This window comes from Eucyclogobius newberryi, unplaced genomic scaffold (assembly GCF_026437365.1).
Source record: "Eucyclogobius newberryi isolate DKJ021-1_F unplaced genomic scaffold, fEucNew1.0.hap1 SCAF_20, whole genome shotgun sequence".
Classification (NCBI taxonomy): domain Eukaryota; kingdom Metazoa; phylum Chordata; class Actinopteri; order Gobiiformes; family Gobiidae; genus Eucyclogobius; species Eucyclogobius newberryi.
This window is the reverse complement of record NW_027315835.1, coordinates 1610579-1625578: the sequence shown is the minus strand read 5'-3', so window position 1 is coordinate 1625578 and position 15000 is coordinate 1610579. Positions and strand designations below refer to the sequence as shown.

Below are 15000 nucleotides of genomic sequence, written 5' to 3'. Positions count from 1 at the left end.
CGATCGATCTATGGCCTCTACAACTGCAGCTCTCTCACTGGACAGACACAGGCTCTTTTTGGGAAACTTAACAGTGTTTTTCACCTGGAAGTCTCTAGAAATCTGACACTTTATTGAACGAAAATAAAAAGAACGAAGGTGTCGTTCACAGACACCAGAATGAACGCGTTCATATTATCGTTCTTCGGCAGTAATACAGTGCGTTCAGTTCACGTTCACCAAAATTATGAACGCTCAGGTACAACACTGGTCCTGGATTAGTTCTGTCTTTGGTCCTGGATTAGTTCTCTCTTTAGTCCTGGTTTAGTTCTGTCTTTGGTCCTGGATTAGTTCTCTCTTTAGTCCTGGTTTAGTTCTGTCTTTGGTCCTGGTTTAGTTCTGTCTTTGGTCCTGGATTAGTTCTCTCTTTGGTCCTGGTTTGGCAGTCGGGGTCAGAGGCACTGCAGTCGGGGTCAGAGGCGCTTCAGTCGGGGTCAGGGGTCAGAGGCACTGCAGTCGGGGTCAGAGGCGCTGCAGTCGGGGTCAGGGGTCAGAGGCACTGCAGTCGGGGTCAGATTCCCTCCTGGATCAGTCATCTCTGTCCTAACTCCAGTTAAACTCTCGCCTTTACTCTTCCTCAGGCGCACAGTGGTCATGCAGCAGATGCAGAGCCTCCAGTTGACCCCCAGAGGGCGCTGTCCTGGGCCCACGTCTCCAAACGCGGCAAAACGTCTTTACAGGAACCTGTCGGACAAACTGAGAGGCAGCACTTCCTCCTTCGAAGACTCCTACTTCTTTGGCAAGTCCGACCGACTCCGCAAAGCCTCGGTGAGAACGAACGGACGACGAACTGACGACGAACTGACGACGAACGGACGACGAACGGACGACGAACTGACGACGAACTGACGACGAACGGACGACGAACTGACGACGAACGGACGACGAACAGACGACGGACAGACGACGAACGGACGACGAACGGACGACGAACAGACGACGGACAGACGACGAACGGACGACGAACTGACGACGAACGGACGACGGACAGACGACGAACGGACGACGAAGGGACGATGAACAGACGACGGACAGACGACGGACAGACGACAAACGGACGACGAACAGACGACGGACAGACGACGAACGGACGACGAAGGGACGATGAACAGACGACGGACAGACGACGAACGGACGACGAACGGACGACGAAGGGACGATGAAGGGACGATGAACAGACGACGGACAGACGACGAACGGACGACGAACGGACGACGAACAGACGACGGACAGACGACAAACGGACGACGAACAGACGACGGACAGACGACGAACGGACGACGAAGGGACGATGAACAGACGACGGACAGACGACGAACGGACGACGAACGGACGACGAAGGGACGATGAAGGGACGATGAACAGACGACGGACAGACGACGAACGGACGACGAACGGACGACGAACAGACGACGGACAGACGACGAACGGACGACGAAGGGACGATGAACAGACGACGGACAGACGACGAACGGACGACGAACGGACGACGAACAGACGACGGACAGACGACGAACGGACGACGAACTGACGACGAACGGACGACGGACAGACGACGGACGGACGGACGACGGACGGACGACGGACGGACGACGAACGGACGACGAACTGACGACGAACTGACGACGAACGGACGACGAACGGACGACGAACTGACGACGAACTGACGACGAACGGACGACGAACTGACGACGAACGGACGACGAACAGACGACGGACAGACGACGAACGGACGACGAACGGACGACGAACAGACGACGGACAGACGACGAACGGACGACGAACTGACGACGAACGGACGACGGACAGACGACGAACGGACGACGAAGGGACGATGAACAGACGACGGACAGACGACGGACAGACGACAAACGGACGACGAACAGACGACGGACAGACGACGAACGGACGACGAAGGGACGATGAACAGACGACGGACAGACGACGAACGGACGACGAACGGACGACGAAGGGACGATGAAGGGACGATGAACAGACGACGGACAGACGACGAACGGACGACGAACGGACGACGAACAGACGACGGACAGACGACAAACGGACGACGAACAGACGACGGACAGACGACGAACGGACGACGAAGGGACGATGAACAGACGACGGACAGACGACGAACGGACGACGAACGGACGACGAAGGGACGATGAAGGGACGATGAACAGACGACGGACAGACGACGAACGGACGACGAACGGACGACGAACAGACGACGGACAGACGACGAACGGACGACGAAGGGACGATGAACAGACGACGGACAGACGACGAACGGACGACGAACGGACGACGAACAGACGACGGACAGACGACGAACGGACGACGAACTGACGACGAACGGACGACGGACAGACGACGGACGGACGGACGACGGACGGACGACGGACGGACGACGAACGGACGACGAACTGACGACGAACTGACGACGAACGGACGACGAACGGACGACGAACTGACGACGAACTGACGACGAACGGACGACGAACTGACGACGAACGGACGACGAACAGACGACGGACAGACGACGAACGGACGACGAACGGACGACGAACAGACGACGGACAGACGACGAACGGACGACGAACTGACGACGAACGGACGACGGACAGACGACGGACGGACGGACGACGGACGACGGACGGACGACGAACGGACGACGAACTGACGACGAACTGACGACGAACGGACGACGAACGGACGACGGACGGACGACGAACGGACGACGAACTGACGACGAACTGACGACGAACGGACGACGAACTGACGACGAACGAACGACGAACGGACGACGAACAGACGACGGACAGACGACGGACAGACGACGGACAGACGACGAACAGACGACGGACAGACGACGGACGGACGACGAACGGACGACGAACGGACGACGAACGGACGACGAACAGACGACGGACAGACGACGAACGGACGACGAACGGACGACGAACAGACGACGGACGGACGACGGACAGACGACGGACGGACGACGAACGGATGACGAACTGACGACGAACGGACGACGAACGGACAACGAACGGACGACGAACAGACGACGGACAAACGACGGACAGACGACGGACAGACGACGAACGGACGACGAACGGACGACGAACAGACGACGGACGGACGACGGACAGACGACGAACTGACGACGAACGGACGACGAACGGACAACGAACGGACGACGAACGGACGACGAACAGACGACGGACAGACGACGAACGGACGACGAACGGACGACGAACGGACGACGAACAGACGACGGACGGACGACGGACAGACGACGGACGGATGACGAACGGACGACGAACTGACGACGAACGGACGACGAACGGACAACGAACGGACGACGAACAGACGACGGACAAACGACGGACAGACGACGGACAGACGACGAACGGACGACGAACAGACGACGGACAGACGACGGACAGACGACGGACAGACGACGAACGGACGACGAACGGACGACGAACAGACGACGGACGGACGACGGACAGACGACGAACTGACGACGAACGGACGACGAACGGACAACGAACGGACGACGAACGGACGACGAACAGACGACGGACAGACGACGAACGGACGACGAACGGACGACGAACGGACGACGAACAGACGACGGACGGACGACGGACGGACGACGAACGGACGACGAACGGACGACGAACGGACGACGAACAGACGAAAAACGGACGAAGAACTGACGACGAACGGACGACAAACGGACAACGAACGGACGACGAACGGACGACGGACAGACGACGAACTGACGACGAACGGACGACGAACGGACAACGAACGGACGACGAACGGACGACGAACAGACGACGGACAGACGACGAACGGACGACGAACGGACGACGAACGGACGACGAACAGACGACGGACGGACGACGGACAGACGACGAACTGACGACGAACGGACGACGAACGGACAACGAACGGACGACGAACGGACGACGAACAGACGACGGACGGACGACGAACGGACGACGAACGGACGACGAACAGACGACGGACAGACGACGAACGGACGACGAACGGACGACGAACGGACGACGAACAGACGACGGACGGACGACGAACGGACGACGAACGGACGACGAACTGACGACGAACTGACGACGAACGGACGACGAACGGACGACGAACTGACGACGAACTGACGACGAACGGACGACGAACGGACGACGAACGGACGACGAACGGACGACGAACAGACGAAAAACGGACGAAGAACTGACTACGAACGGACGACGAACGGACGACGGACGGACGACGAACGGACGACGAACGGACGACGAACGGACGACGAACGGACGACGAACGGACGACGAACAGACGACGGACAGACGACGAACGGACGACGAACGGACGACGAACGGACGACGAACAGACGACGGACAGACGACGAACGGACGACGAACGGACGACGAACGGACGACGAACAGACGACGGACAGACGACGAACGGACGACGAACGGACGACGAACAGACGACGGACAGACGACGAACGGACGACGAACGGACGACGAACGGACGACGAACAGACGACGGACGGACGACGAACTGACGACGAACGGACGACGAACGGACGACGAACGGACGACGAACGGACGACGAACGGACGACGAACGGACGACGAACAGACGAAAAACGGACGAAGAACTGACGACGAACGGACGACGAACGGACGACGAACTGACGACGAACGGACGACGAACGGACAACGAACGGACGACGAACGGACGACGAACGGACGACGGACAGACGACGAACGGACGACGAACGGACGACGAACAGACGACGAACAGACGACGGACGGACGACGAACGGACGACGAACGGACGACGAACGGACGACGAACTGACGACGAACTGACGACGAACGGACGACGGACAGACGACGGACGGACGACGGACGGACGACGAACGGACGACGGACAGACGAAAAACGGACGAAGAACTGACGACGAACGGACGACGAACGGACGACGAACTGATGACGAACTGACGACGAACGGACGACGAACGGACGACGAACGGACGACGAACGGACGACGAACGGACGACGAACAGACGACGAACGGACGACGAACGGACGACGAACAGACGACGGACGGACGACGGACGGACGACGAACGGACGACGAACGGACGACGAACAGACGAAAAACGGACGAAGAACTGACGACGAACGGACGACAAACGGACAACGAACGGACGACGAACGGACGACGGACAGACGACGAACTGACGACGAACGGACGACGAACGGACAACGAACGGACGACGAACGGACGACGAACAGACGACGGACAGACGACGAACGGACGACGAACGGACGACGAACGGACGACGAACAGACGACGGACGGACGACGGACAGACGACGAACTGACGACGAACGGACGACGAACGGACAACGAACGGACGACGAACGGACGACGAACAGACGACGGACGGACGACGAACGGACGACGAACGGACGACGAACAGACGACGGACAGACGACGAACGGACGACGAACGGACGACGAACGGACGACGAACAGACGACGGACGGACGACGAACGGACGACGAACGGACGACGAACTGACGACGAACTGACGACGAACGGACGACGAACGGACGACGAACTGACGACGAACTGACGACGAACGGACGACGAACGGACGACGAACGGACGACGAACGGACGACGAACAGACGAAAAACGGACGAAGAACTGACAACGAACGGACGACGAACGGACGACGGACGGACGACGAACGGACGACGAACGGACGACGAACGGACGACGAACGGACGACGAACGGACGACGAACAGACGACGGACAGACGACGAACGGACGACGAACGGACGACGAACGGACGACGAACAGACGACGGACAGACGACGAACGGACGACGAACGGACGACGAACGGACGACGAACAGACGACGGACAGACGACGAACGGACGACGAACGGACGACGAACAGACGACGGACAGACGACGAACGGACGACGAACGGACGACGAACGGACGACGAACAGACGACGGACGGACGACGAACTGACGACGAACGGACGACGAACAGACGACGGACGGACGACGGACAGACGACGAACTGACGACGAACGGACGACGAACGGACAACGAACGGACGACGAACGGACGACGAACAGACGACGGACGGACGACGAACAGACGACGGACAGACGACGAACGGACGACGAACGGACGACGAACGGACGACGAACGGACGACGAACAGACGACGGACAGACGACGAACGGACGACGAACGGACGACGAACGGACGACGAACAGACGACGGACGGACGACGGACAGACGACGAACTGACGACGAACGGACGACGAACGGACAACGAACGGACGACGAACGGACGACGAACAGACGACGGACGGACGACGAACGGACGACGAACGGACGACGAACAGACGACGGACAGACGACGAACGGACGACGAACGGACGACGAACGGACGACGAACAGACGACGGACGGACGACGAACGGACGACGAACGGACGACGAACTGACGACGAACTGACGACGAACGGACGACGAACGGACGACGAACTGACGACGAACTGACGACGAACGGACGACGAACGGACGACGAACGGACGACGAACGGACGACGAACAGACGAAAAACGGACGAAGAACTGACAACGAACGGACGACGAACGGACGACGGACGGACGACGAACGGACGACGAACGGACGACGAACGGACGACGAACGGACGACGAACGGACGACGAACAGACGACGGACAGACGACGAACGGACGACGAACGGACGACGAACAGACGACGGACAGACGACGAACGGACGACGAACGGACGACGAACGGACGACGAACAGACGACGGACAGACGACGAACGGACGACGAACGGACGACGAACAGACGACGGACAGACGACGAACGGACGACGAACGGACGACGAACGGACGACGAACAGACGACGGACGGACGACGAACTGACGACGAACGGACGACGAACGGACGACGAACGGACGACGAACGGACGACGAACGGACGACGAACGGACGACGAACGGACGACGAACAGACGAAAAACGGACGAAGAACTGACGACGAACGGACGACGAACGGACGACGAACTGACGACGAACGGACGACGAACGGACAACGAACGGACGACGAACGGACGACGAACGGACGACGGACAGACGACGAACGGACGACGAACGGACGACGAACAGACGACGAACAGACGACGGACGGACGACGAACTGACGACGAACTGACGACGAACGGACGACGGACAGACGACGGACGGACGACGGACGGACGACGAACGGACGACGGACAGACGAAAAACGGACGAAGAACTGACGACGAACGGACGACGAACGGACGACGAACTGATGACGAACTGACGACGAACGGACGACGAACGGACGACGAACAGACGACGAACGGACGACGAACGGACGACGGACAGACGACGAACGGACGACGAACGGACGACGAACAGACGACGAACAGACGACGGACGGACGACGAACGGACGACGAACGGACGACGAACGGACGACGAACTGACGACGAACTGACGACGAACGGACGACGGACAGACGACGGACGGACGACGGACGGACGACGAACGGACGACGAACGGACGACGAACGGACGACGAACAGACGAAAAACGGACGAAGAACTGACAACGAACGGACGACGAACGGACGACGAACAGACGAAAAACGGACGAAGAACTGACGACGAACGGACGACGAACGGACGACGAACTGACGACGAACTGACGACGAACGGACGACGAACGGACGACGAACGGACGACGAACGGACGACGAACGGACGACGAACGGACGACGAACGGACGACGAACTGACGACGAACGGACGACGAACGGACGACGAACGGACGACGAACGGACGACGGACGGACGACGAACGGACGACGAACGGACGACGAACGGACGACGAACGGACGACGAACGGACGAAAAACGGACGAAGAACTGACGACGAACAGACGACGGACAGACGACGAACGGACGACGAACGGACGACGAACAGACGACGGACAGACGACGAACGGACGACGAACGGACGACGAACGGACGACGAACAGACGACGGACGGACGACGAACTGACGACGAACGGACGACGAACGGACGACGAACGGACGACGAACGGACGACGAACGGACGACGAACGGACGACGAACAGACGAAAAACGGACGAAGAACTGACGACGAACGGACGACGAACGGACGACGAACGGACGACGAACTGACGACGAACTGACGACGAACTGACGACGAACGGACGACGGACAGACGACGGACGGACGACGGACGGACGACGAACGGACGACGAACGGACGACGAACTGACGACGAACTGACGACGAACGGACGACGGACAGACGACGGACGGACGACGGACGGACGACGAACGGACGACGAACGGACGACGAACGGACGACGAACAGACGAAAAACGGACGAAGAACTGACAACGAACGGACGACGAACGGACGACGAACAGACGAAAAACGGACGAAGAACTGACGACGAACGGACGACGAACGGACGACGAACTGACGACGAACTGACGACGAACGGACGACGAACGGACGACGAACGGACGACGAACGGACGACGAACGGACGACGAACGGACGACGAACGGACGACGAACTGACGACGAACGGACGACGAACGGACGACGAACGGACGACGAACGGACGACGGACGGACGACGAACGGACGACGAACGGACGACGAACGGACGACGAACGGACGAAAAACGGACGAAGAACTGACGACGAACGGACGACGAACGGACGACGAACGGACCACACGTAAAATTCCAAAGCTTCTCTTACATAGATTTTGACAAATACATCGGTGAATTTATTAGTGAACTATAAAAAAAAATACTAATGAGTCATACTCATAAATCTGTAATATTAATGTTTGTCTGGACTAAACAGACCCTGAAACACGACCAAAAAGACCTTTTTAGAACACTCATGTCCTAAGAGTGTCACATGTTTGAATATTGAACGTTGAATTGATCCTTTTCCTCATGATCCCAGTGTGAACCGCCTCCTCGTGCGGCGGACATGTTGGATCGATACAGATCCAGTTACACCAATCCGGTTAGCATGTCGTAATCCTGTTAGCATCTGTTAGCACCTGTTAGCATCTGTTAGCACCTGTTAGCATCTGTTAGCACCTGTTAGCAGGCATATTTTATACACGTCTGCAAATGTTTTTATCCTGATACAACGGAGGACGGGAACTCTAAACCAGCTCTAAACCAGGACTAAACCAGCTCTAAACCAGCTCTAAACCAGGACTAAACCAGCTCTAAACCAGCTCTAAACCAGCTCTAAACCAGCTCTAAACCAGGACTAAACCAGCTCTAAACCAGCTCTAAACCAGGACTAAACCAGCTCTAAACCAGCTCTAAACCAGCTCTAAACCAGGACTAAACCAGCTCTAAACCAGCTCTAAACCAGGACTAAACCAGCTCTAAACCAGCTCTAAACCAGCTCTAAACCAGCTCTAAACCAGGACTAAACCAGCTCTAAACCAGCTCTAAACCAGGACTAAACTAGGTCTAAACCAGGGCTAAACTAACTCTAAACCAGGACTAAACCAAGTCTAAACCAGGACTAAACCAGGTCTAAACCAGGACTAAACCAGGTCTAAACCAGGTCTAAACTAACTCTAAACCAGGACTAAACCAGGTCTAAACCAGGACTAAACCTGGTCTACACCTGGTCTAAACCAGGTCTAAACCAGGACTAAACCAGGACTAAACCAGGACTAAACCAGGGCTAAACCAGGACTAAACCTGGACTAAACTAGCTCTAAACCAGGGCTAAACCAGGACTAAACCAGGACTAAACCAGGACTAAAGCAGGTCTAAACCAGGGCTAAACCAGGACCAAACCAGGTCTAAACCAGGTCTAAACCAGGTCTAATAAATAATGAATACCTCAATATTTCCCAATACAATATCCCTATGCTAAAACATTGTTTGTTTGTGTTTAGTTCTCTTTGACTATAAAGGCTAAAGTGGATGTGTAAATCGTGGCCTGATTGCTCCTTCTGCCCCTCTGTCCTCGCTCTTCTCTTCATCTTCATTTTGTCGATAATCACACGTTTGATAATTGCTAAGCTTCTGGTATTTAATTATGTTGAAGTCATTTTCTTGTCCTTTTCTTCCATCTGTGACTCAAAGGCCAAGTGTGATCACCATTTTACACAAATGTCCCTCAGAACATCACAAGTAACAGCACAGAAATATGTTTAACCGACTGTTAAAGCAGGGTCTGAGCCAGGTCTAAAACGGGCCTAAAACAGGTCTAAAACTGGTCTAAAACAGGTCTAAAACGGGCCTTAAACAGGTCAAAAACTGGCCTAAAACAGGTCTAAAACAGGTCTAAAACAGGCCTAAAACAGGTCTAAAACAGGTCTAAAACTGGTCTAAAACAGGTCTAAAACGGGCCTTAAACAGGTCAAAAACTGGCCTAAAACAGGTCTAAAACAGGTCTAAAACAGGCCTAAAACAGGTCTAAAACAGGTCTAAAACAGGTCTAAAACAGGCCTAAAACAGGTCTGAAACAGGTCTAAAACAGGTCTAAAACGGGCCTAAAACAGGTCTAAAACTGGCCTAAAACAGGTCTAAAACTGGCCTAAAACAGGTCTATAATGGGTCTAAAACAGGTCTGAGCCAGGTCTAAAACAGGTCTAAAACCAGAGACTAAATAAGAACAAAACTGATAAAAACTGAAAACAGAGAAGACAAAGAGCAGAGCTGATGATTACTTAGTGTCAAACAATTATTTCTACTGAACATTGAGACTTTTTTAACACATGTTTAACCAATTAAAGGAGTAAATCTGTGACTGACGCTTCTGGAGAGAGAACATTTATGAACAAAGGGTTTTATTGATGAAAGTCAGAAATTGTTTATTCTTTTTTAAAAGAATTAATAATGTTGCTGTCTTTGTTATAAAAGCTCTTTATGTGTTTTGAACATCAGATAAATACAATTACACTTCATTCACGTTGTGTTAATTGGGTTGAATTGTTGCCGCTCCACATTGTGTTACAAGAATGACGCCTCTGCCTTTTGCTAATTGCATTTATTTGATCGTGGTAATAATGTTCAGCCTGTGTGGGCGGGGCGAGGGGGAAGGGCGAGCGAGGGGTGAGCGAGGGGGGAGGTGAGAGAGCGAGGGGCGAGCGAGGGGCGAGCGAGGGGCGAACGAGGGGTGAGCGAGGGGGGAGGTGAGAGAGTGTGGCACGATGTAATGACCAACTGTTCATCGCTGCTCTGTGAACCTGTCACTGGTTTACACACGAACGCGGCGAGAGGAACGATAAACCACAAATATAACTGTAGATTTAAACACGAACGCAGAGAGGAACGTGGTTCACGCTTCCGTCTGGTTCACGCTTCCGTCTGGTTCCTCCTCAGACGATGCAGTACAGCGAGGTTCTCTTCGAGGCCGTGGAGCAGCAGGACCTGGACACGGTTCAGATCCTCTTGTTCCAGTTCAGTCCTGAAGAGCTGGACCTGAACTCGCCGAACAGCCAAGGTCTGTCGCCGCTCGACGTCGCCATCATGACCAACAACGTTCCCATCGCCAAACTGCTGCTGAAGGCCGGCGCCAAAGAGAGTCCGCACTGTGAGTCCTGCTAGAACACGCTAGGACATGCTAGAACACACACGCTAGAACACACACGCTAGAACACACGCTAGAACACATGCTAGAACCCACACGCTAGAACACACACACTAGAACACATGCTAGAACACACACACTAGAACACACGCTTAGAACACACACGCTAGAACACGCTAGAACACACACACTAGAACACATGCTAGAACACACACGTTAGAACACGCTAGAACACACACGCTAGAAGACACAAGCTAGAACACACACGCTAGAACACACACGCTAGAACACACACGCTAGAACACACGCTAGAACACACACGCTAGAACACACACACACACTTTGGTTTATGGTGCAGCCTCAGTAAAGTATTTACACAGTAAATACAAAAGTTCCAAACAAACTAAAATGTTGTGTGAAAAGTTCATCCGCGTCACATAAATAAACTTCTGCTGTTTCTTCTGCTCTGAAGTCGTTTCTGTAAAAGCCACAGACTCATCCATCGTTTAATATGTCTGAGCCTGAAATCATCTTTTTGTATCTGGACATTTCATAAACGACAAATGAAGCTTCAGCACCAGTGTTTACATCATGTTTACATCATGTTTACATCATGTTTACATCATGTTTACATATGTTTACATCATGTTTACATCATGTTTACATATGTTTACATATGTTTACATCATGTTTACATATGTTTACATCGTGTTTATATCATGTTTACATCATGTTTACATCATGTTTACATATGTTTACATCGTGTTTACATCATGTTTAAATCATGTTTACATCATGTTTACATCATATTTACATCATGTTTACATCATGTTTACATATGTTTACATCGTGTTTATATCATGTTTAAATCATGTTTATATCATGTTTACATAATGTTTACATCATGTTTACATCATGTTTACATATGTTTACATCATGTTTACATCATGTTTACATATGTTTACATCGTGTTTATATCATGTTTACATCATGTTTACATCATGTTTACATATGTTTACATCGTGTTTACATCATGTTTAAATCATGTTTACATCATGTTTACATCATGTTTACATCGTGTTTATATCATGTTTAAATCATGTTTATATCATGTTTACATCATGTTTACATATGTTTACATCATGTTTACATCATGTTTACATATGTTTACATCATGTTTACATCATGTTTACATATGTTTACATCATGTTTATATCATGTTTACATCATGTTTACATATGTTTACATCATGTTTACATCATGTTTACATATGTTTACATCATGTTTATATCATGTTTACATTATGTTTACATCATGTTTACATATGTTTACATCGTGTTTATATCATGTTTACATCATGTTTACATATGTTTACATTGTGTTTATATCATGTTTAAATCATGTTTACATCATGTTTACATCATGTTTACATATGTTTACATCATGTTTACATCATGTTTACATCATGTTTACATATGTTTACATCGTGTTTATATCATGTTTACATCATGTTTACATCATGTTTACATATGTTTACATTGTGTTTATATCATGTTTAAATCATGTTTACATCATGTTTACATCGTGTTTATATCATGTTTAAATCATGTTTACATCATGTTTACATCATGTTTACATCATGTTTACATATGTTTACATCATGTTTATATCATGTTTACATCATGTTTACATCATGTTTACATCATGTTTACATCGTGTTTATATCATGTTTAAATCATGTTTACATCATGTTTACATCATGTTTACATATGTTTACATCATGTTTATATCATGTTTACATCATGTTTACATCATGTTTACATCATGTTTACATATGTTTACATCATGTTTACATATGTTTACATCGTGTTTATATCATGTTTAAATCATGTTTACATCATGTTTACATATGTTTACATCATGTTTACATATGTTTACATATGTTTACATCATGTTTATATCATGTTTATATCATGTTTAAATCATGTTTACATCATGTTTACATCATGTTTACATATGTTTACATCATGTTTACATATGTTTACATCATGTTTACATCATGTTTACATATGTTTACATCATGTTTACATCATGTTTACATATGTTTACATCATGTTTACATCATGTTTACATATGTTTACATCGTGTTTACATATGTTTACATCGTGTTTACATCATGTTTAAATCATGTTTACATCATGTTTACATCATGTTTACATCGTGTTTATATCATGTTTAAATCATGTTTATATCATGTTTACATCATGTTTACATATGTTTACATCATGTTTACATCATGTTTACATATGTTTACATCATGTTTACATCATGTTTACATATGTTTACATCATGTTTATATCATGTTTACATCATGTTTACATATGTTTACATCATGTTTACATCATGTTTACATATGTTTACATCATGTTTATATCATGTTTACATTATGTTTACATCATGTTTACATATGTTTACATCGTGTTTATATCATGTTTACATCATGTTTACATATGTTTACATTGTGTTTATATCATGTTTAAATCATGTTTACATCATGTTTACATCATGTTTACATATGTTTACATCATGTTTACATCATGTTTACATCATGTTTACATATGTTTACATCGTGTTTATATCATGTTTACATCATGTTTACATCATGTTTACATATGTTTACATTGTGTTTATATCATGTTTAAATCATGTTTACATCATGTTTACATCGTGTTTATATCATGTTTAAATCATGTTTACATCATGTTTACATCATGTTTACATCATGTTTACATATGTTTACATCATGTTTATATCATGTTTACATCATGTTTACATCATGTTTACATCATGTTTACATCGTGTTTATATCATGTTTAAATCATGTTTACATCATGTTTACATCATGTTTACATATGTTTACATCATGTTTATATCATGTTTACATCATGTTTACATCATGTTTACATATGTTTACATCGTGTTTATATCATGTTTAAATCATGTTTACATCATGTTTACATATGTTTACATCATGTTTACATATGTTTACATATGTTTACATCATGTTTATATCATGTTTATATCATGTTTAAATCATGTTTACATCATGTTTACATCATGTTTACATATGTTTACATCATGTTTACATATGTTTACATCGTGTTTATATCATGTTTACATCATGTTTATATATGTTTACATCATGTTTACATCATGTTTACATATGTTTACATCGTGT

At 49.8% G+C, this 15000-nt stretch overlaps 1 protein-coding gene across 1 annotated transcript in view; it reads left to right on the top strand.

The window, feature by feature from the left end:
• The window catches only part of ankfn1a (ankyrin repeat and fibronectin type III domain containing 1a), a 132957-nt gene that overhangs the window by 23414 nt on the left and 94543 nt on the right, over positions 1-15000 (top strand). Inside the window, exons 3-4 of the mRNA XM_072456791.1 lie at positions 621-807; positions 11555-11765. Coding sequence (XP_072312892.1) covers positions 621-807; positions 11555-11765 — 398 coding nt within the window. The remainder of the gene's footprint in view (positions 1-620; positions 808-11554; positions 11766-15000) is intronic.